At 49.2% G+C, this 16,209-nt stretch overlaps 10 protein-coding genes across 10 annotated transcripts; 4 read left to right on the top strand and 6 right to left on the bottom strand.

Annotated features, from left to right (window-relative positions):
* Positions 1-1,105: 1,105 nt before the first annotated feature.
* On the bottom strand, positions 1,106-2,123 carry BDV27DRAFT_84887 (tRNA splicing endonuclease subunit SEN34). The gene has a single exon (XM_032077770.1). It carries the CDS (start codon positions 2,078-2,080, stop codon positions 1,142-1,144), a length of 939 nt encoding a protein of 312 aa, XP_031920591.1. The 5' UTR covers positions 2,081-2,123; the 3' UTR covers positions 1,106-1,141.
* Positions 2,124-2,589: 466 nt separating this feature from the next.
* Positions 2,590-4,549, bottom strand: BDV27DRAFT_139207 (elongator complex protein 4). Its single transcript, XM_032069400.1, has 2 exons — positions 3,952-4,549; positions 2,590-3,889 (listed from the first exon to the last, which is right to left on the bottom strand). The coding sequence occupies exons 1-2, from the start codon at positions 4,421-4,423 to the stop codon at positions 3,171-3,173; spliced, it is 1,191 nt and encodes a 396-aa protein (XP_031920592.1). The 5' UTR covers positions 4,424-4,549; the 3' UTR covers positions 2,590-3,170.
* Positions 4,527-5,340, top strand: BDV27DRAFT_84884 (DNA-directed RNA polymerase core subunit RPB8). The gene is made up of 2 exons (XM_032077769.1): positions 4,527-5,032; positions 5,125-5,340. The coding sequence occupies exons 1-2, from the start codon at positions 4,704-4,706 to the stop codon at positions 5,228-5,230; spliced, it is 435 nt and encodes a 144-aa protein (XP_031920593.1). The 5' UTR covers positions 4,527-4,703; the 3' UTR covers positions 5,231-5,340.
* On the bottom strand, positions 5,125-6,525 carry BDV27DRAFT_84890 (thiamine pyrophosphokinase-related protein). The gene is made up of 2 exons (XM_032077771.1): positions 6,431-6,525; positions 5,125-6,377 (listed from the first exon to the last, which is right to left on the bottom strand). The coding sequence occupies exons 1-2, from the start codon at positions 6,469-6,471 to the stop codon at positions 5,450-5,452; spliced, it is 969 nt and encodes a 322-aa protein (XP_031920594.1). The 5' UTR covers positions 6,472-6,525; the 3' UTR covers positions 5,125-5,449.
* A 170-nt stretch (positions 6,526-6,695) lies between these two features.
* Positions 6,696-7,761, top strand: BDV27DRAFT_139210 (OPI10 family protein). The gene has a single exon (XM_032069401.1). The coding sequence runs from the start codon at positions 6,905-6,907 to the stop codon at positions 7,493-7,495; it is 591 nt and encodes a 196-aa protein (XP_031920595.1). The 5' UTR covers positions 6,696-6,904; the 3' UTR covers positions 7,496-7,761.
* BDV27DRAFT_139212 (type 1 glutamine amidotransferase) lies at positions 7,762-9,115 on the bottom strand. Its single transcript, XM_032069402.1, has 3 exons — positions 8,619-9,115; positions 8,288-8,514; positions 7,762-8,159 (listed from the first exon to the last, which is right to left on the bottom strand). The coding sequence occupies exons 1-3, from the start codon at positions 8,845-8,847 to the stop codon at positions 7,863-7,865; spliced, it is 753 nt and encodes a 250-aa protein (XP_031920596.1). The 5' UTR covers positions 8,848-9,115; the 3' UTR covers positions 7,762-7,862.
* Positions 9,116-9,157: 42 nt separating this feature from the next.
* Positions 9,158-9,899, bottom strand: BDV27DRAFT_139214 (uncharacterized protein). Its single transcript, XM_032069403.1, has 2 exons — positions 9,714-9,899; positions 9,158-9,650 (listed from the first exon to the last, which is right to left on the bottom strand). Exons 1-2 carry the CDS (start codon positions 9,859-9,861, stop codon positions 9,469-9,471), a joined length of 330 nt encoding a protein of 109 aa, XP_031920597.1. The 5' UTR covers positions 9,862-9,899; the 3' UTR covers positions 9,158-9,468.
* Positions 9,900-10,186: 287 nt separating this feature from the next.
* BDV27DRAFT_139215 (putative MFS multidrug transporter) lies at positions 10,187-12,318 on the top strand. The gene is made up of 2 exons (XM_032069404.1): positions 10,187-12,029; positions 12,088-12,318. Exons 1-2 carry the CDS (start codon positions 10,310-10,312, stop codon positions 12,204-12,206), a joined length of 1,839 nt encoding a protein of 612 aa, XP_031920598.1. The 5' UTR covers positions 10,187-10,309; the 3' UTR covers positions 12,207-12,318.
* Positions 12,319-12,410: 92 nt separating this feature from the next.
* BDV27DRAFT_164450 (alpha-hydroxy acid oxidase) lies at positions 12,411-14,026 on the bottom strand (the record flags this gene model as incomplete). The annotated part of the gene is made up of 9 exons (XM_032073690.1): positions 12,411-12,486; positions 12,543-12,619; positions 12,694-12,947; positions 13,006-13,080; positions 13,146-13,298; positions 13,363-13,597; positions 13,655-13,757; positions 13,842-13,875; positions 13,933-14,026. The coding sequence occupies 9 exons, from the start codon at positions 14,024-14,026 to the stop codon at positions 12,411-12,413; spliced, it is 1,101 nt and encodes a 366-aa protein (XP_031920599.1).
* Positions 14,027-14,569: 543 nt separating this feature from the next.
* BDV27DRAFT_164451 (uncharacterized protein) lies at positions 14,570-15,847 on the top strand (the record flags this gene model as incomplete). Its single annotated transcript, XM_032073691.1, has 5 exons — positions 14,570-14,586; positions 14,662-14,864; positions 14,925-15,002; positions 15,071-15,534; positions 15,587-15,847. The coding sequence occupies 5 exons, from the start codon at positions 14,570-14,572 to the stop codon at positions 15,845-15,847; spliced, it is 1,023 nt and encodes a 340-aa protein (XP_031920600.1).
* Between the last annotated feature and the right edge of the window lie 362 nt (positions 15,848-16,209).

Here is a 16,209-nt window from a genome sequence, read left to right on the forward strand (position 1 = left end):
TTTTGTTTTTTATAATTTTCTTCTTTATCTGCGTATGGGTTTGGTGAGGCTAACATTGGTGGTGGTTTCAATAGCTTTGCCGAAGGAACAGACGATTTTTCGCTTTCGGGTACCGCTATCTGCACCTGGTCAGGATGAGATGGATGTGATGGAGGACGCAAGTACAGATGCTGGTTCCGGCTCTAGGAAGGAGCTTACTTTTGAGCTTCATGGGAGTCAGTTTCTGAATCGGCCGGTTGATCGTGCAAACAAGAAGTTCAAGTGGCGCAATGTGGACTATCTTTGATTGATGGTGTCATACTATCGCTTATAACTCTATAATATTGACGACACTCTATGATGGGATAGGCCTAGCGAAAGGACGGCGCTTATTCGGCAGTCATGCTGGCAATGGAACGCGGATGCTGAGGGAATGATGCCAGCCACGAAAGAATACTGGCGCCAGTCGATATGGGAGAGGATTCCTGGCGTCGCCTGCGCATTGCCCTCAAACATGGACCAAGCCTCCGGCCTCCTGTCATGCCGTCCATTGGCATCAAACCTACTTCGGACTATACTGTCGAAAGTAGAGATGCTGCGCCTCGACGGCCACAAATCTACTTTTCCTAGACTTATGTTGAGCTTGTCTCTTACATATGCTACAGGACGTGAGCTATGATTGGGCAATTAGCCAGTATTCAAACGCACATGCTATTGAGGTGATTCAATGGGTATCATTTAAGCTAGAAAATTGCTTCTCGAGTTCATAGGATATGGTCGAACTTCAATTTGATAGTGAGTCTCTTATGACAGCCATATATGAGACCTGACACTCGACTTGATAACAAGTCGCATCGTCAAAGGGCTGTGCCCTGGGCCAAATGGCGAGACCGAGCTGTTAGCATATGCCACTAACCCCGGCCAAGCACATGTATGCTTGCATTGGTCGCCAGTACGGATGTTCACCGACAACCATAGTATTCGTAGGCTACGTATATCAAGCATCAACAGCGGCGTTTCCGTTGGTGGGACATCTTCCACCAGGAAGCGTCGAGGGCCACGGCACACGTTCCATACAGCGTATCTGCTGAACGAATATCCGCATCGCCAATGTGCAGCATAAGACTAGTCCGTCAAAGTCTGATAATTCAGGCCAATAATCTCACATTCCTGCCCACTCAATGCTGAAAGTCCTCACACTCTCTTCATCGGCAGTGTTCTTCTTCTCAGCACCTCCAATCATAAATCCCTTCTTCACGCCAGTACCCAATCGACCCCCGGCGATAATGTCCATCAAATCGAACTCTTCGTCCCATTCGGCGGAGACAACCAAGAAATGAGAGTGGAATCGTAAGGGATCACCCGGATAGGCAAGATACTGGCAGCCGAATCGAAGACCGGGGGACAGGAAATAACCCTCGGCATGAAGATGAGCGAACAAGGGATAAGACGAGGGAACCTGAGGCATTGGCAGCAGCTGCTCAGCAGAGGGCTCCGCTGGGAGAGGTGGACGGGCCGTTGCGGGCGTGACACCCATGGCATTCTCCGGGGCGACAGTCGTCGAAGTACGTCGAGAGGTGGATTGACTATGGCTTGACGTTTGACTGTCTGCAAAGAGGTCCACCAATGGGTCATCCTTAGGCCCATTAGCGACAGCAGGTGCGGGTTCAGGATCCTCAGAGGATTTCTTTGATTTGGCAGCTTTGGCTTTCTTTTCTTCTAATTTCTTTAACGTTTTCTCTCTCTGTTGCTCTTTCCGGCTGGCTTGCAGCCGCATAGCTTGGAGGCCTTGGGATTCTAGCTCACGGAGATACTTCTGGCGATCTGCCTCCATAAGGGCTTTCATGCCTTGGTTCTGAACTTTTACCTCGTCTACAATGCAAGCTACACCTTTCTCCACCAGCAGCATCGCCTCCTCCGGCATTAGCTCCAGCGGCAATCCCAGGAAGACATTTTGTTGTGGGATTTGCGGCAGAGTGCCAATCAGAACACCACAGATGTGATGCTCCCGTCTCAAATACGTGACGGCATCAATAGAGAAAAGATAGTAGTTACCCGCGATATACGAGATCGGGATGGGAAGGGTGGGCTTCGTAGCCATTTTGTTTATGTGTGAAGATGTTCAAGTTTATCAATTGCACTGCTATAACCAGATCTTGATGTTAGCTTATTGCTCCGCACAAAACATGCAAGATCAACATGGTAAATAAGGAATGCAAGTCATTTTCGATACATTTCTCAATCACATATGCTCGATTAATGAGATATTTTAGTGAGCTTCAGGGGATTGACAGATTATAGTATTTGTATAATCATGCAAAGACAGGCAATATTAAGAAAGTAGAAATAGTAACTTACCATCAAATACAAGAGTACATGACAAGACGAAGAGATGCTCTGGAACTTGGCCAGCAAAACCAGAGCTATTCAATTGCGGCAGTGTGTCTTAAGAGATGGGAGAAAATGTAAATTTTGGTGGGCGAAGAAGCTCTTAAAAGCTAAACCCTGACGGAGCCTTTCCTCTTCGCGTTAGTCGCATGGAAAGGTGGGCTCTCTATGCCTGAGGCAGCATTTTCCCGTCATAGAGACTGGAGAGCAGGACCCGTCACCTGTCACTGCAGCTTGCTGTTGAAATTGGAGTATAGCCTCATCGGATAGATCCGATGACGGCTGGGGTTGAAGAAGCATCAGTCTGACTATCAGGGAAAGCTCGCTGGAACAAGCAATACAGCATCACGTGTCATAGATGGCTGCGCTAAGCCTGGAGCGGCACTGCTGATCAGCCCAAACAAGAAACCTCTATTACTCTTCTATCCTATGCTAGCATATTGGTAACACGACCAGCTGTGGCCGGGATGAATTTCCTTTTACTCCTCTTTTTGGTGTTCTTTGCGCCTCTCCTTCTATTCCTAGGTAAGTGACTCCCCCACCGCTAGCGGGTCTCCATTGTTGACACCTCGGAGCGTGGCTTGCTCTATCGTCTTGCCTAGGGAGTCGCCTTCGTTCTCGGTTCACGCGGGACTCACTCAGAGAGGGCATGGATGGCTACGGAAGGGACTATCTCCGAGGAATGGCTGGCTCCGGGCCCGCTATGTCCGAACAAATCGAACTGGAGAATATGCTGAGAGATTCGGACCACGAAGAATGATTTGCGGACTTCCTTCACCCTCATTCAACATAGCAGCGTCAGCTTAAAATTCTAGATCCGCCTTTTTTGGCATCCCGCCTGGACCCGCGCCTTCTTGGGCTTCCTTGTCCCCTTCGGCCGGCGGTAGACTGAAAGGCTTAATTTCGAACTTCCGTCTGCTGAGAGTAAACGCCCAGTCTTGTCCAACGTTCTGATCACTACCTCCGCCCCGTTCGTGTAGCACAGGCAGTCGATGGGTTTTGAGCACGCCTTGCGGTGGCTCTTCACCGGCTGTCGCAGCGCCTGAGGTTGCGAGGGCATCTGCAGAATGGGGAAAAGGACAGAGCTCGATAACACCATCGTTCAGAAGTTCGACCCATCGCACAAGCCCCGAGGAGCGGGGAAACAGGGACAGAGGCATTGTTATCATAGCTGTGACACGCGCAGAGGGTGCGCTCATCAAAGCCTTTAGCGAGTGAAGAAACGGCAGAATGGTTTCGGGCTGGCTGGCCTCGGGAGAGTAGAGCGTGGGGTTGAGCAAAGAAGGTATGATAATGCGATGGACCGTGTTGGGGGGACTTTGGGCGATGGCGGCTTGAAGTCGCTTATGGATTGAGATGAGGAGGGGTTCATTTGTGCGGGCAAGTGGGATATAGTGGATATTCGCGATGGATGGGTGGGTTAGACGTTTGGTGAGGTCGAAAGCATGACAAAATGCTGGCTGCTGAGCCTGATCTCCGTTCGCTGCGGGCGAAGCTTGATCTCCTGTGGTTGCGACGGGCGCTGCATCTGTTAGGCTCATTTGTGTTTCACCCAGTTTTTGTAGATAGCATTTCATGCCTTACCTCTTGACCCAGCGACCCCGGCCCCAAACTCCCCGAGACGCTCATACCTCCAGGCAATCTTCATGCGCTCTCCCTTTCGCTTGGCTGGTTTCTCATCTGCGGTATCCGCAGGACCTATCAAACCAGGAAGGCTTCTGCCCCATTGCTCAGGCATGCCGACAACGTGAACCTTTTGGTCCTGTACAACACCTTCAGCTGCATAGTACCGTAACAATGCGCCTGCGAAATCTGTAGTTCCATTCTCTTCAATCAAGAGAGTCTTTCCAATGGGAAGCCCGCCGTGTCCAGCTAGGAGGTTATCCAGCGATCGGCTACCTGTCGAAGTAGTCGGACGCCCATCGTCGGGGGAGGGTCGGATTCCGGGATTTGTTTCTGGGGCAGCCGCGGCTTGCTGCGGTTGCGCAGTAGAATTGAGAGCAGAGGCGCGATCGACGCCTGTTGACAGGCCAATATTTCTTTTGCGAAAGGACATCCTGTGCTGTAGTTGACTTGTGAAGGTGTTGTTGCTCTTGAATACTTTTTTTGAGGAATGGCTGCGGGGCAGCTTCCGGGCGGAGTAAAAGCGGCAGTGCGCTAAAAAGTCGAGCAAAAAAGCTGCGGCGATTCCTTTTGCAGTTTTCGGCCGCGTCCCGTCAATTGAACCTTCTACCACTTCCCCCAACTCTGTGAACTTGCGACTCTTCAGCAATTCCTTCGTTATATACTGTTCGAATTCGCCGAGATATTTGATCTCTCGCTACATTGTCGCAATCATGTCGGACCCATTGCTTTTCGAAGACACCTTCACCATCACTGGTGTCAACCAGCAGAAATACGATCGCGTTTCTCGCCTGACCTGCACGTCCTCTGATCACACCTCTACCTTTACTCTCGATGTCAACACTGAGCTCTATCCCTGCACGACTGGGGAGTCCGTATCTATGGCTCTCGCTTCGACCCTTTCCTTGGACGGCAAGGAAGACACTGGCTCGAAGGGCTGGAGAGAGGTCGGTATGGGCGAGCAGACCCTGGCAAACGACTACGATTATGTTTGCCATGGAAAGGTCTACCGTTTTGAGGAGGGAACTACTCAAGGAAACATGTAAGTAGACCTTCATGGTACTTGGATCTGCCTGGTCGCATGCGCATAGCGATCCAATACCGGGGCCATCGGCTAATTGATACCACTAACAGGGCGGTTTTCATCTCTTTCGGTGGACTGTTGCTCTATCTTGAAGGACCCTACAAGAAGCTGGCGCCCTTGAGGATCGACTATGTGTATCTACTTCTGAAGAAATGAAGGAAACGAGGAAAGATATCATCCCATCAACACTTCGTATCGAGAATTCATGGGTATCTGTGTCCGGGGTCGACCTTCGGACTGACAGAAAAGTTTGCATTAATTGGGATGTTTGGTTGCAGCGTCGGCGTTTGATTGGTGATTGGGTATATCAATAGAATATCAAACAATTCTCAGCATGTGTTCTCATCTACCAATTAATTCGAGATTGGTAGCCGCTCAGTTTGCGAAATGTGACGCTGTTGGGAATTCAAAGCGGCGGTGCATCCTCGTTAGAATCTGGAAATAGTCGGGTTCATTCTCGGGGGTCAAGATGCCATGTCTGATGAAGAAATCAATGAAGACGACTGCGCAATTGGGCTTGAACTCCCCGTTCGCTAGAGCCTTCTTTGTTTCTTCGACGGTATACAGCTTAAATTCTTCCACTTCGCCGTCACTGGGACTTGGGACAATGTCCCGGCTAAGCTTGATGTCGTAGACATACTCTACCTCTGGTTGTAGCAGATCGACTTCGCCTCCGGCCCGAGAGTCCCGCACATAGAAATACGAAACACAACCTACTGACTTGGCAGTGGCCCTGACGACGTCCCCAGGCAGGGATGCCTCTTCCTCTGCTTCGCGAACAAGGCATTCAAAGGGACGTTCGCTGGTGCTCATTCCACCGGCCACGGAATTATCAAGCATGCTAGGGTATGTTTGCTTGGTCTTTGCGCGCCTGGGCACCCAGAACTGCATACCTTGCTCGTCTTCCACATAACAAGTGGCGTGCACACCGTACGACACAATGCCAAACAACGGGCTGGCACATCGTTCCATCTCAAGCAAGAACTTACCCCCAGGAGCATAGATGGGGTACTTCTCGTTCCGCCACCCCTTTAGGATCTCAAAGTTTCCCCGTTTGGCCTCTGCTTCAAGGGTCTCAGCCATGACATTACTGCGCTGTTCTGGGGTTGCATCTGCAGCAGTGTTCAGTGTGACGGTTTGGCTTGTAGGGTCCACCACCCAGTGTTCGGCGGGCCAGCGGAACTGGGTGACGGCCCAGTTGAGTATGTATCCCAATACCGCATCGCAACCATTGACCTTGAAGGCGTGGTGTTTCTTCAGGTGGGCTGCATAAAATGCGGGGTTGTCTTCGTAATATGGGAATCTGTTCTGGAATGTTGGTAATTGATAATAAAAAGAAAAGAAGGGACCGAGTACTTATCGCATTCATCAACCAGTTCCAGGTTAGATTTGGTCATAGTGTATGTAACCACGTCTAGTGTAAATTAAAAGCCAACTATGCATGCATACAGTACATGCAAAACAATGTGTCTCAGAAAACCAGTGACCAGCTGAATGAACCCAGACACCGTAACAGGTTAGGCTGGTCCACAGCCCTTATCGATAAGGGCAGGCGGACGATTTCGTCACCAAGCTTTTCTTTGCGATTCTATCATATGGAACCCCCAGGGAAATTCTCACCAGCTCCAGTAGCTACTACGATCGTTCTTTCTTACACAGCTTAACAATGCATCGTTTCCCCCAATTGCCTCTATAACCAAACTATTAACCATTCTAATCATCATCCATTCATTCATTCTTTGACTTCCAACCATCAAGATACCCCACTTGCATTTGTTTATCGCATTGTTCTAACTGCCAAACTATTTACTCTCGCCCCCCTCCGCCGCGATGTTCTCCGTCATAATCCCAGGCAGACCCTGCCTCACAGACATCGTCCCAGTCGACCCCCAACCCAACGGCCAATCCACCAAATTCGCCTTCACAATCCCCCTCACCCCAGACCTCTCCGACATCGTCGTCTTCCTCCTCCCCGGCACTGTCCTGCCCCCAGACACAGCCGCCGCAATCTACATCCAATTCCCCTCCGACCCCAACGGCTTCCGCTTCATCGGCGCCCTCGCCAACGAAAAACCCTCGTCAATCCTCCCCACATCCCCACCCCCAAACCTCCAATTGGGTATGACAGCAACATTGGGCATCTCACTCGAACCCATCGCAACCGTCGCACCGCAGCTCGAAGCCCTCGAGGCAGAAAAAGGCACCTCGGGCCAGCTAGTCCGGCAGACGAGACAGATTACGACGAAGGTGCTCGCGCAGCGGATTATCGGGAATGCGTTTAACTTCCTGGCGAGCTTTGCCTCAAGTGATCAGGATGCGGTGCCGTTGAAGGCTTTCCGGGATTGGTGGTCTAAGTTTGAGAGGAAGGTTGAGATGGATCCGTCATTTTTGGAGAGGGAGGATCCGAGTGCTAGTGGGTGATGATTGTTTCATTTCTTTCGATTAGGGGAGTTTTGTCTTGGGTTGGGTTTGGTTTTGCTTAGGATTAATTGGGGCGTTGTTTGTGTCACTATTTGCTATATACCTGATTTGCGGTATGTTTACTTGCATGGGTTATGCTTGTGGGTAGAGTGTCTACCTTGACTGCATTGCGTTGGTCTATTGGCGTGCTTTATAGTCGTCAATCAAGATTAAGGATCTATTTTTATTGAAGAATAGAATGTATGTGCCCAAAATATATATACAATCATTCATCTTCTCTATATTCCATCTCTATAGAGAAGTCTAGGTGAAAAGGAACCTATGCCACAGTCCAGCCGTCCAGCAGTTGATTCCAGCAGACGGGTATCTACTCCACCTCCCCAAGCAAGAACCGCAAGAAAACGACCAAAATATCGAACCCATCATGCGCCAGGTCCACCCTCGCCAATGCATCATCACTCTGCTCTTTCGGGAAAATGCCAGCTCGGGCCCGTTTGTTGACGATCTCGCTAACGATAAACCCGTTGTATTCCGGATGACCCTGGACTGTGATAAATTTGCCCGGCAGGAACATGCCCTGTACGGCGCAGTTGGGTGAGGAACCGAGTGGAATCACGTTCGTGGGACAGTTGAAGACGATGTCGCGGTGCATTTGGTGGATGCGCTATGATGTCACATTGTTAGAATGGGAGGTAGTAAAGATATTGGGTGCATGGAAAAGGTGGTAGTTGTATGGATTGAATGTTTGAGGCAGATTATAAAGGCGAATAGCCATAAGGGTGCACTGCGTACCAGTTTATCCTTTCCGAAGAGTTTCTTCCCTTGATCTGTCAGGTCCATGTCGCAGACGGCAAGCTCCCAGCCGGCATTGCCGCGGCCGACTTTGACGCCAAGTGCGCGGCCGATGATCTGGTGTCCGAAGCAGATGCCGAGGACTTTTACACGGTGGTCTTCAAGGGCTTTCTTAGTGTATTCGACTAGTTTAAGAATCCAGGGGTCGTTTTCGAAAGAGTCATGTTCTAAGATACGACGAGTTAGCACAATGCGGAATGGAGGGTACGTTATCAGTGTATAAAGCGGCATATGTATAGGTCCAGTGCTCTGGTACACTAAGGGAACTCACTGGATCCTGTCTGCACGATCGCATCTATATCCTCCAACTTAGGGTACTCTTGCGCATGCACAACGTCCCACCGAGTAATATCAAGGCCAGTTTCGGGATCTAATCCCAGGGACTTGGCGCATTCGCGGAAAAGTTGAGTGAATAGCCCGTAATAGCCATTGTACCTTTTGTCCACGCTTTCTACTGGAGTGTCACATTCAAGAATGGCAATCCGGAGCGGGGGGCGCATTGTGGCGGCGAGGGTGAGATCACAGCGATGATGGCGAGGTCACAGGGTAGGGCGTGATGTCTGAAGATAGATCAAGGTAGTATCAAGAAATTCCTAAAGCCAATGATTTGCAGCTTCCTACGCGGTAAACGAGTTTTGGAGGAGTATATGGGAAAGTGTATCTAGTTAGTTGAGTCATTTCTTATCAGATCAAAGGTACGCCTGGGCCCCACCGCCTTTTCGATCAGGCAAATCTTACGAGTTCAAGGTGGCTGCCTGGGTATTTCTTATAGGATTCTGGTATTGTGATCCTGCTCCTTTGGCTCATTTCTGTAGCCTTTGCTTTTTTTTCCCCGGGACATCGGAATGTTAAATACTTGGTCTATTGGACGATCATCGCGAAGTCAGTGCGTTTCCGGAGTACTATCCGAACGCATGGGATGCCGGACTCTAATCCGATCTCAATTCCCTAGCTGTCTTTCAAACTGTGGTGCAGCCGATTTCTAACGTAATTCATATGACAGCAGATTAGGACCTCCTTAATGATAGTTGCCAAGGGGCTCCCCTGTCTATCTATCTTAGCCTTTGTATCGCCAAATGTTGTACTCGTCTTGAGAAAGCGGCAAGTCGGAAAAGACAGCCCTAGCGCTGCGCCTTTGGGGACTCGATGGGGCTACACGGGGAAGTCAACCAGTGGGAAAGCGGCAATATACTTCGTATGGATGCATGAACACTTGGTGCGGATGACACAATTCCGGGGGCATTTTGGTCATCAGGTCCCAATCTGACCATAGACAGGTCGCAGCGGAATAGAAGAAAAGAGACTAAGACAATCAATGTAAGGTAAGAAAGACAAAGTGGGTCACAGATTTATCAACAGGCCGTACTTATCAGTACCAAATGAGGGGTTGAAATACCGTCAGTGCAGCGACATGCATGCGGCATTTTCATTAGCCTCGGCCGTCTTGATGTTTTTTCGGTCTTCTTCTTCTGTATGGAGGGGAAAGGGGAGATGGGATTATCGATCCTCAGCATACATTTCGGAGTTGACTCACAACATCTGAACCTTATAACGTGCAATGAGTGATTCAATGGAGAGAGAAATTCAACCATTCCGTCTTTCCACAGCCGAGTGGAGAGCCGAAGGAACCCCACTGGAACAGGGTTGGCTCGAGTCACAACACTGACTCCAACTCACTGCATTAGCGTCTTTCCCATCGTACTGCCTCGACTATAAAAATTTCTGGACTGAAAAGCCTATTGCGACCAAGATTTTCTCCTATTTAACTAGACTGTAGCAACCCACGAGCGACTTTATTCTTGAGATGATTTTATACTTTTAACTCCAAAGTCTGAAAAGATTTCAGAAGGTCAATTTATTACTGTCTAGACGGATTTTTTTTTAAAAAAAAAAAAGAAAAAAGAAAAAAGTTTTCCCTTCTTAACCAGTACATTTTCTCACCTCCACCACTTTCCTAGAGGGATGCATGAAAACCCGCAATCATCACGTGTTGGCGTCAATGAGTCAACTCCTCTCCTCAATCATGAACAATCTCATACAAACTACTCTAGTGAGCATAGCAACAACGCTCTAGAGACGGGTGATTCATCCACACCATACACTTCCGATGATGAGGAGCCTGTGATCACCCTCTCTAGAGTCACTTCCATAAACCAGGGACTGGAAATCGAACCGAATCTTGAAAGAATTCCTTCGGCTGGGACAGCCTCCAAGAAAGCAGCGGTAGATCCCGAAGGCAAGTCTCCGAGTGAATCTACCGGTTATGCCTCTCGATTTATCAATGTCTCCCCGACGAGGTTCTGGCTAATTTTCGGCGGGGTCCAAATGGGATACATTATTGGATTCTTCGACTCGACTTTAATGGCGTCAAGTCACCCCGTCATAACATCCCATTTCCATGCCTCAAACTCTGCATCGTGGCTGTCAACAGCTTTCCTTCTGACTTCAACCGCTTTTCTTCCCTTGTTCGGCCGCGTATCCGACACCTTTGGCAGGAAGCCGGTATATCTTTTCGCTATTGCCGTCTTCTTCCTCACCACCGCATGGTGTGGCATGGCCCAGAGTATCGGGAGCTTTATAGCGGCCCGAGCCTTCTGCGGGCTTGGAGCCGGGGGTGTCTTCTCCATGGGTATGATTTTGTCGAGCGATTTGGTTCGCATCGAATACCGCGGAGTCTACCAGTCCTACATCAATCTGTGTCTGGGCGTGGGAGGCTGCCTGGGATTGGCATTTGGCGGGTTTCTCTGTGACCACGTAGGGTGGAGAGGTGCGTTCTTCGTGCAGCTGCCTTTCATTTTCGTTTATTTCCTCGTGGCAGCCTGGACCACCCCAGCCGATTTGGGCCTGAAGAGGGCGAAGACGGAACGGATGACTTTCTTGCAGCTGCTCAAGAACATTGACCTGGTGGGCTCGTTCATCTTGGTAGTCGGTGTGACCTCGTTGATTATGGGTCTAAATTTGGGCGGTAATGTGCTCAGCTGGTCTCACCCCTTGGTCATTTCGTCTTTGGTTCTATCTCTCATCTTAGCTGTGATCTTCGTACGATATGAGCGGACCGTGGAGCGGGCCGTGATGCCGATATCGCTCCTGTCGAAGCAGCCCTGCGCCAACCTTATTTTTGGTAACTTCTTTGGGTCTATTGCTGTCAACACAATGATCTTCAACGCTCCGTTGTATTTCCAGGCAGTCAAACTCGCTAGTCCAACTGACTCGGGTCTCAGACTGGTAGCGTCCACCCTCGCCGTGACGGTTTCGAGCGTCTCGACTGGCTTCATCATCACATGGACCAAACGACTGAAGCCAACCGTGATCATTGGTGATGTTTGTCTCCTGCTGGGAGGCCTCGCGGCATCCACCCTTGGTATGGGCACCCCCGATGTAGTTGCCATGTTATGTGTTTCGCTCGCAAGCTTTGGACAGGGGTTCGCTTTTCCTTCGTTGATGGTCTCCGTTCTCGCCACCAGTGATCCGGATGAACAGGCCGTGGCCACCACAACCTTGGGCCTGTGGAGAAATTTGGGCTCGGTGATGGGTGTGGCGACAAGCAGTTGGATATTCCAGAACACCCTTGTATACCAACTTGAAGAAATGGTTACAGGGCCCGAAAAGGAAAGTATAATCCTTCTCGTCCGCAAATCAGTCCAGGCTATTGTGAAACTGGACCCAGTCCACCAAGAACAGGGTAAGTCTATCTTTCTTCACACTTCCTAATTTATATGCTTGGGCTAATACTGGTATAGTTGTGGGTGCGTATGCGGCAGCGCTCCGTCTGACCTTCTTCTCTGCAGCACTGTGGGGTGCGCTCATGTTTCTGATGCACTTCCGCGTTCGACTGCCCCGACTGGGCAGTAAGGCTTGAATAGCATTTAATGCTAATCAGTCCAGTAAGTTCTATTCTACTAAATGATTTCTTTCGTTGCATTGCATTGCATTGCTGGGTTTCCAAAAATAGGCACGGGAATAGAATTAATCAAAAGTTCATGGCTTAATAATGCTAAAATATAAGATTATCTTCAAATAATATACTGTCCACATGATCAACTAGAATCAAATATCAACTCAATCATAGCTTCGATAACAGTCCATCGGATTTAAGCACCGACAAATGACTCTTTCTGATCTCCTTCACCGACCGACACCTAGTCAAGATTAGCATTCTCCTCCCCATCATACGCTAGAATATATTAAAACTTACCCAGCCAATGCCATGGTAATTCGGAACTCCTGCAACAAAATCTTGATAGCCAACTCGACACCCTCTTGCCCATTCCACTAGGAAAACAAGTCAAGTCAGCCCCTGCATCTTTAAAAATCCAAATTCCCAAAGATAGAATGAGTAACCATACCGCAAGCCCCCAAATAGGGATCCGTCCCACAAAGCAATGCGACGCCCCAAGCGCCAAAGCTTTGAAAATATCCGAGCCTCGCCGAATTCCACCATCAACAGCGAGCGGGATCCGTCCTTGTGCCACTGGCGCACATTCTCTTAGTGCATCTAGAGTCGCGGGGACTCCATCGAGCTGGCGACCGCCGTGGTTCGAGATGATAACGCCGTCAACACCATATTGGATGGCGAGCTCAACGTCTTCTGGTGTGTACACTGCATGTGATGTGAGCTGTATGTTTGGTTTTATACTTGCACATCAAGCTATACGTACCTCCTTTCAACCAGATCTGGAGCTTGGTGTGTTTCCGGAGCCAGGGGATAGTAGTTTCCCAGTCGAGGCTTGGGTCTTTTTGTGGGTCAGTCAGTGACTTGTTCATAAACCAAATTGGTAGAGTTAACCGATAAACTTACCATAGTCCGTTCGGTTAGATGTATCCAATCCATGACTGAGGATATTGGGCCATGACATATCCTCAGGGAGGGTGTAATTGTTACGATACTCATTCAGCCGCTTTCCGAGCAAAGGCACATCAACCGAGAGGAATAGGGCCTTGTATCCCGCCTCTAAGTTTCAACATAAGTATTCATCAGTTGATAGATAGAATGGATGTAGAACCGAGAAACGCACTTTCAGCACGCTCCAACAATTGAAGTGTAAGCGAGCGATCCTTCAACACACACATCTGCATCGCATAAGGGTTTCCACAGCCCTGCGCAGCCACGTCTTCAAGCGAGTAGTTCGAATACGATGATAGACCCATGCATACATTGTATTTTGCGGCTGCGCGCGAGGCTGCTACTTCTCCGTCTGGGTGGGCGAGTTTCTGGGATGCCGCGGGACTGAAGCCTAGGGGGAAGGCGACCTTGGATTTATTCTGTTAGTTTTGGGTGGAGGTTGTTGGTGTTCAATAGGGACGTACTTTTGTGCCGAAGATCTCTGTTGATGTGTCGATTTGGTCGACGTTGATTAGGATCCGGGGACGGATTTTGTAGCGATCGAAGGCTGCTTCGTTCTCGCGGAGTCTGAATGTTGGGATATGGTGTGGTTAGTAATGTTGAGGTATATTTTGTGTCTATTTGGAGGTTGATATGTGGCCATTGACATACGTGATCAGGTCCATGGCTCCTTCATTGTAGTAATCTGTGTGGTGGACTTATGAGCTTGTGTCCTGGCTGGAAAGGCAGAGATCAAACACACCTCTGACCATCCGTGGAAGCCTTTTGCTTCCTTCAGCTTTTAGGTCTGCGATGCAGGAAATGTCCTTGTGCAATGTCTCTCCACGGTGCGCCATTTTGCCACTTTCCAATGTTAATCTTCAGGCGATGAGGAAGGCAAGAATAAAAATCTGGGGTATATAAACTTAGTTCTACAACTGACGGGAGCTTTGGAAATTTAGAATATATAGTTCGTGGAAGCTGCTACATTTTTGTGGTCAGACCACAGCACTAGACGCGAACTCTCTCGAGCAAACTTTCCCAGACAGACCATCTCGGGGTCATTACATCTCAGTATAGACGAATCAGGAGTCCCTCAATTCAGTACTGACTAGACGTGAACTGGCAGCAGGTCCTGGAATTCTGAATATAGCAATCACTGTCCCATTTGGGAAGAGTGGGGCGGATGGAGATCCAAATCGTTATCACGCTGATCCTTTTCCGCGGATTCACTTGCCCGTTTAATTTCCAGCTTTTGTTTGATGAGGTGATGAGGGGATCAAGGAGGGGTGCCCCCTCTTTGTTTCCTTAATTTCACATTGTGTATTCAATTAAGATAGCTTGTCAACAGCTTGTTTAGTCTTTTTACTTCACAGCACTTGATTGTTGAGTATAGCATCATGACTCGGATCTTCCTGTATGTTACCCCGTCGCCGCAATTAAACTACACGGATGTGAAAGATATAGTGAGGTTTGACTAACCGTATTTTAGAACTGGCGCATCAGGCTACATTGGCGGGGATGTCCTGTATGCCTTGAGCGAAAAGCACCCCGAGTACGAAATTACTGTCCTTGTTCGAGACGCCGACAAGGGCGCGAAAATCTCCCAGGCTTACTCTAAAGTCCGCGTCGTGCAGGGAGAGCTCGATTCAGCTGCAGTTGAAGAAGAGGCGCAAAACGCAGATGTGGTAGTTAGTGAGTTTTTCCTATCGCTACTTGAAGCGTCTACTTGCTAATCACTATGATACCTTGCAGATGCGGCCAGCGCGCAGAACAATAAAGGTGCGGAGGCGGTCTTCCGAGGACTGACTAGTTCCAAGCGTACGAAGCCTGGTGAGTCAACTATAATAATGAGGATATCGAAGATGGGAGTTTGTGATTCTAACCAAGTCATTCATCAGGCTATTGGATCCAAGTATCCGGTGCTACTCTCCTCTCCGCACCTGACATCGAAAAGGGCGTTTACGGAGAGCCTTCCGACAAGATCTACAGCGACATTGATGGCGAGCAAGATGTCAAGGCCCTGATCCACCAATACGCAGCCAAGCGTCTCATCGACCACTTCATCCTCAACCTGCCCGAAACCCCACTTTCACCAAAGACAGCCGTTGTCTATCCCCCCATCATCTACGGCCGCGGCAGAGGTCCCATCAAACAGCGAAGTGTTCAGATCCCGGAACTCTCGCGCATCACCCTTCAAAACAAAACAGGCTACCAGGTTGGCCGGGGTCTTAGTACCTGGAGCAACGTCCACGTTACCGATGTCAGTCAGATCTTCGTGACGTTGGTAGAGAAGGCCGTTGCAGGGGAGGAGGGTCCTTTCTGGAATGAGAACGGGATATATTTTGCGGAGAATGGAGCTATTGTAAGTTTCACAGTTTTTCTTCTACCGAGTGAGATTCTAACTGGGGTTCTAGAACTTTGCAGAGATTGGCCGTCTGGTGGCTGAAGAGGCTGCTAAGCTGGGACTGAGCTCGACGTCTGTGAAGGAGATCAGTGACTCTGAGGCGAATACACTCTCTGGCCATGGTAGTGTGCTTTGGGGAACCAATGGGCAGGAGCACGCTCAGCGCGCTCGCAAGGTGCTGGAATGGACTCCTACTGGGAAGTCGTTGCAGGATGAGATTGCTGATACAGTTCGTGCTGAGGCGGTTAGCCTCGGTCTTTTGTCTGCATAGGTGACTTTCTTCGACCGCCTTGTCAGAAATAAGGCTGTTGTGTATATGTGATATGAAACCCAGGATAATGTGCAAACCCCTACATTGCTTTTCGACCCCAAGCTTAGAAGTGAACACAGTTACGTGAATCCTTCGAATTCTGTAATAGTATGAACAGGTCAGTGGCTGGATCTAACCCCAAGGGCATGTATTGTGCTATTTTTTTTTTTATATATATAACTCTGCAATCGATGGGTATAACTAGATTTCAAGGGACCGGCTTCGTATCTAAGCCGTTGACTTTCATTTAAAGGATGGTTGTCGACACAGATTGGCTGTCTTTTAATCACTGCCCCTGGCCTTCCAAGAACATAAGAACAATG

This window comes from Aspergillus caelatus, assembly GCF_009193585.1.
Source record: "Aspergillus caelatus strain CBS 763.97 unplaced genomic scaffold BDV27scaffold_443, whole genome shotgun sequence".
NCBI classification, from domain to species: domain Eukaryota; kingdom Fungi; phylum Ascomycota; class Eurotiomycetes; order Eurotiales; family Aspergillaceae; genus Aspergillus; species Aspergillus caelatus.

Coding starts and splice junctions, on each gene's coding strand:
- BDV27DRAFT_84887 (XM_032077770.1), bottom strand. CDS start 2,080: ATGGCTACGAAGCCCACCCTTCCCATCCCGATCTCGTATATCGCGGGT.
- BDV27DRAFT_84884 (XM_032077769.1), top strand. CDS start 4,704: ATGTCGGACCCATTGCTTTTCGAAGACACCTTCACCATCACTGGTGTC. Junction 5,033..5,124: donor GGAACTACTCAAGGAAACAT/GTAAGTAGACCT, acceptor TACCACTAACAG/GGCGGTTTTCATCTCTTTCG.
- BDV27DRAFT_84890 (XM_032077771.1), bottom strand. CDS start 6,471: ATGACCAAATCTAACCTGGAACTGGTTGATGAATGCGATAA. Junction 6,378..6,430: donor CTGGTTGATGAATGCGATAA/GTACTCGGTCCC, acceptor ATTCCAGAACAG/ATTCCCATATTACGAAGACA.
- BDV27DRAFT_139214 (XM_032069403.1), bottom strand. CDS start 9,861: ATGCTGAGGATCGATAATCCCATCTCCCCTTTCCCCTCCATACAGAAG. Junction 9,651..9,713: donor CCCTCATTTGGTACTGATAA/GTACGGCCTGTT, acceptor TGATTGTCTTAG/TCTCTTTTCTTCTATTCCGC.
- BDV27DRAFT_139210 (XM_032069401.1), top strand. CDS start 6,905: ATGTTCTCCGTCATAATCCCAGGCAGACCCTGCCTCACAGACATCGTC.
- BDV27DRAFT_139215 (XM_032069404.1), top strand. CDS start 10,310: ATGCATGAAAACCCGCAATCATCACGTGTTGGCGTCAATGAGTCAACT. Junction 12,030..12,087: donor CCCAGTCCACCAAGAACAGG/GTAAGTCTATCT, acceptor ATACTGGTATAG/TTGTGGGTGCGTATGCGGCA.
- BDV27DRAFT_139207 (XM_032069400.1), bottom strand. CDS start 4,423: ATGTCCTTTCGCAAAAGAAATATTGGCCTGTCAACAGGCGTCGATCGC. Junction 3,890..3,951: donor CGGGGTCGCTGGGTCAAGAG/GTAAGGCATGAA, acceptor TAACAGATGCAG/CGCCCGTCGCAACCACAGGA.
- BDV27DRAFT_139212 (XM_032069402.1), bottom strand. CDS start 8,847: ATGCGCCCCCCGCTCCGGATTGCCATTCTTGAATGTGACACTCCAGTA. Junction 8,515..8,618: donor GATCGTGCAGACAGGATCCA/GTGAGTTCCCTT, acceptor GTCGTATCTTAG/AACATGACTCTTTCGAAAAC. Junction 8,160..8,287: donor TCTTCGGAAAGGATAAACTG/GTACGCAGTGCA, acceptor GTGACATCATAG/CGCATCCACCAAATGCACCG.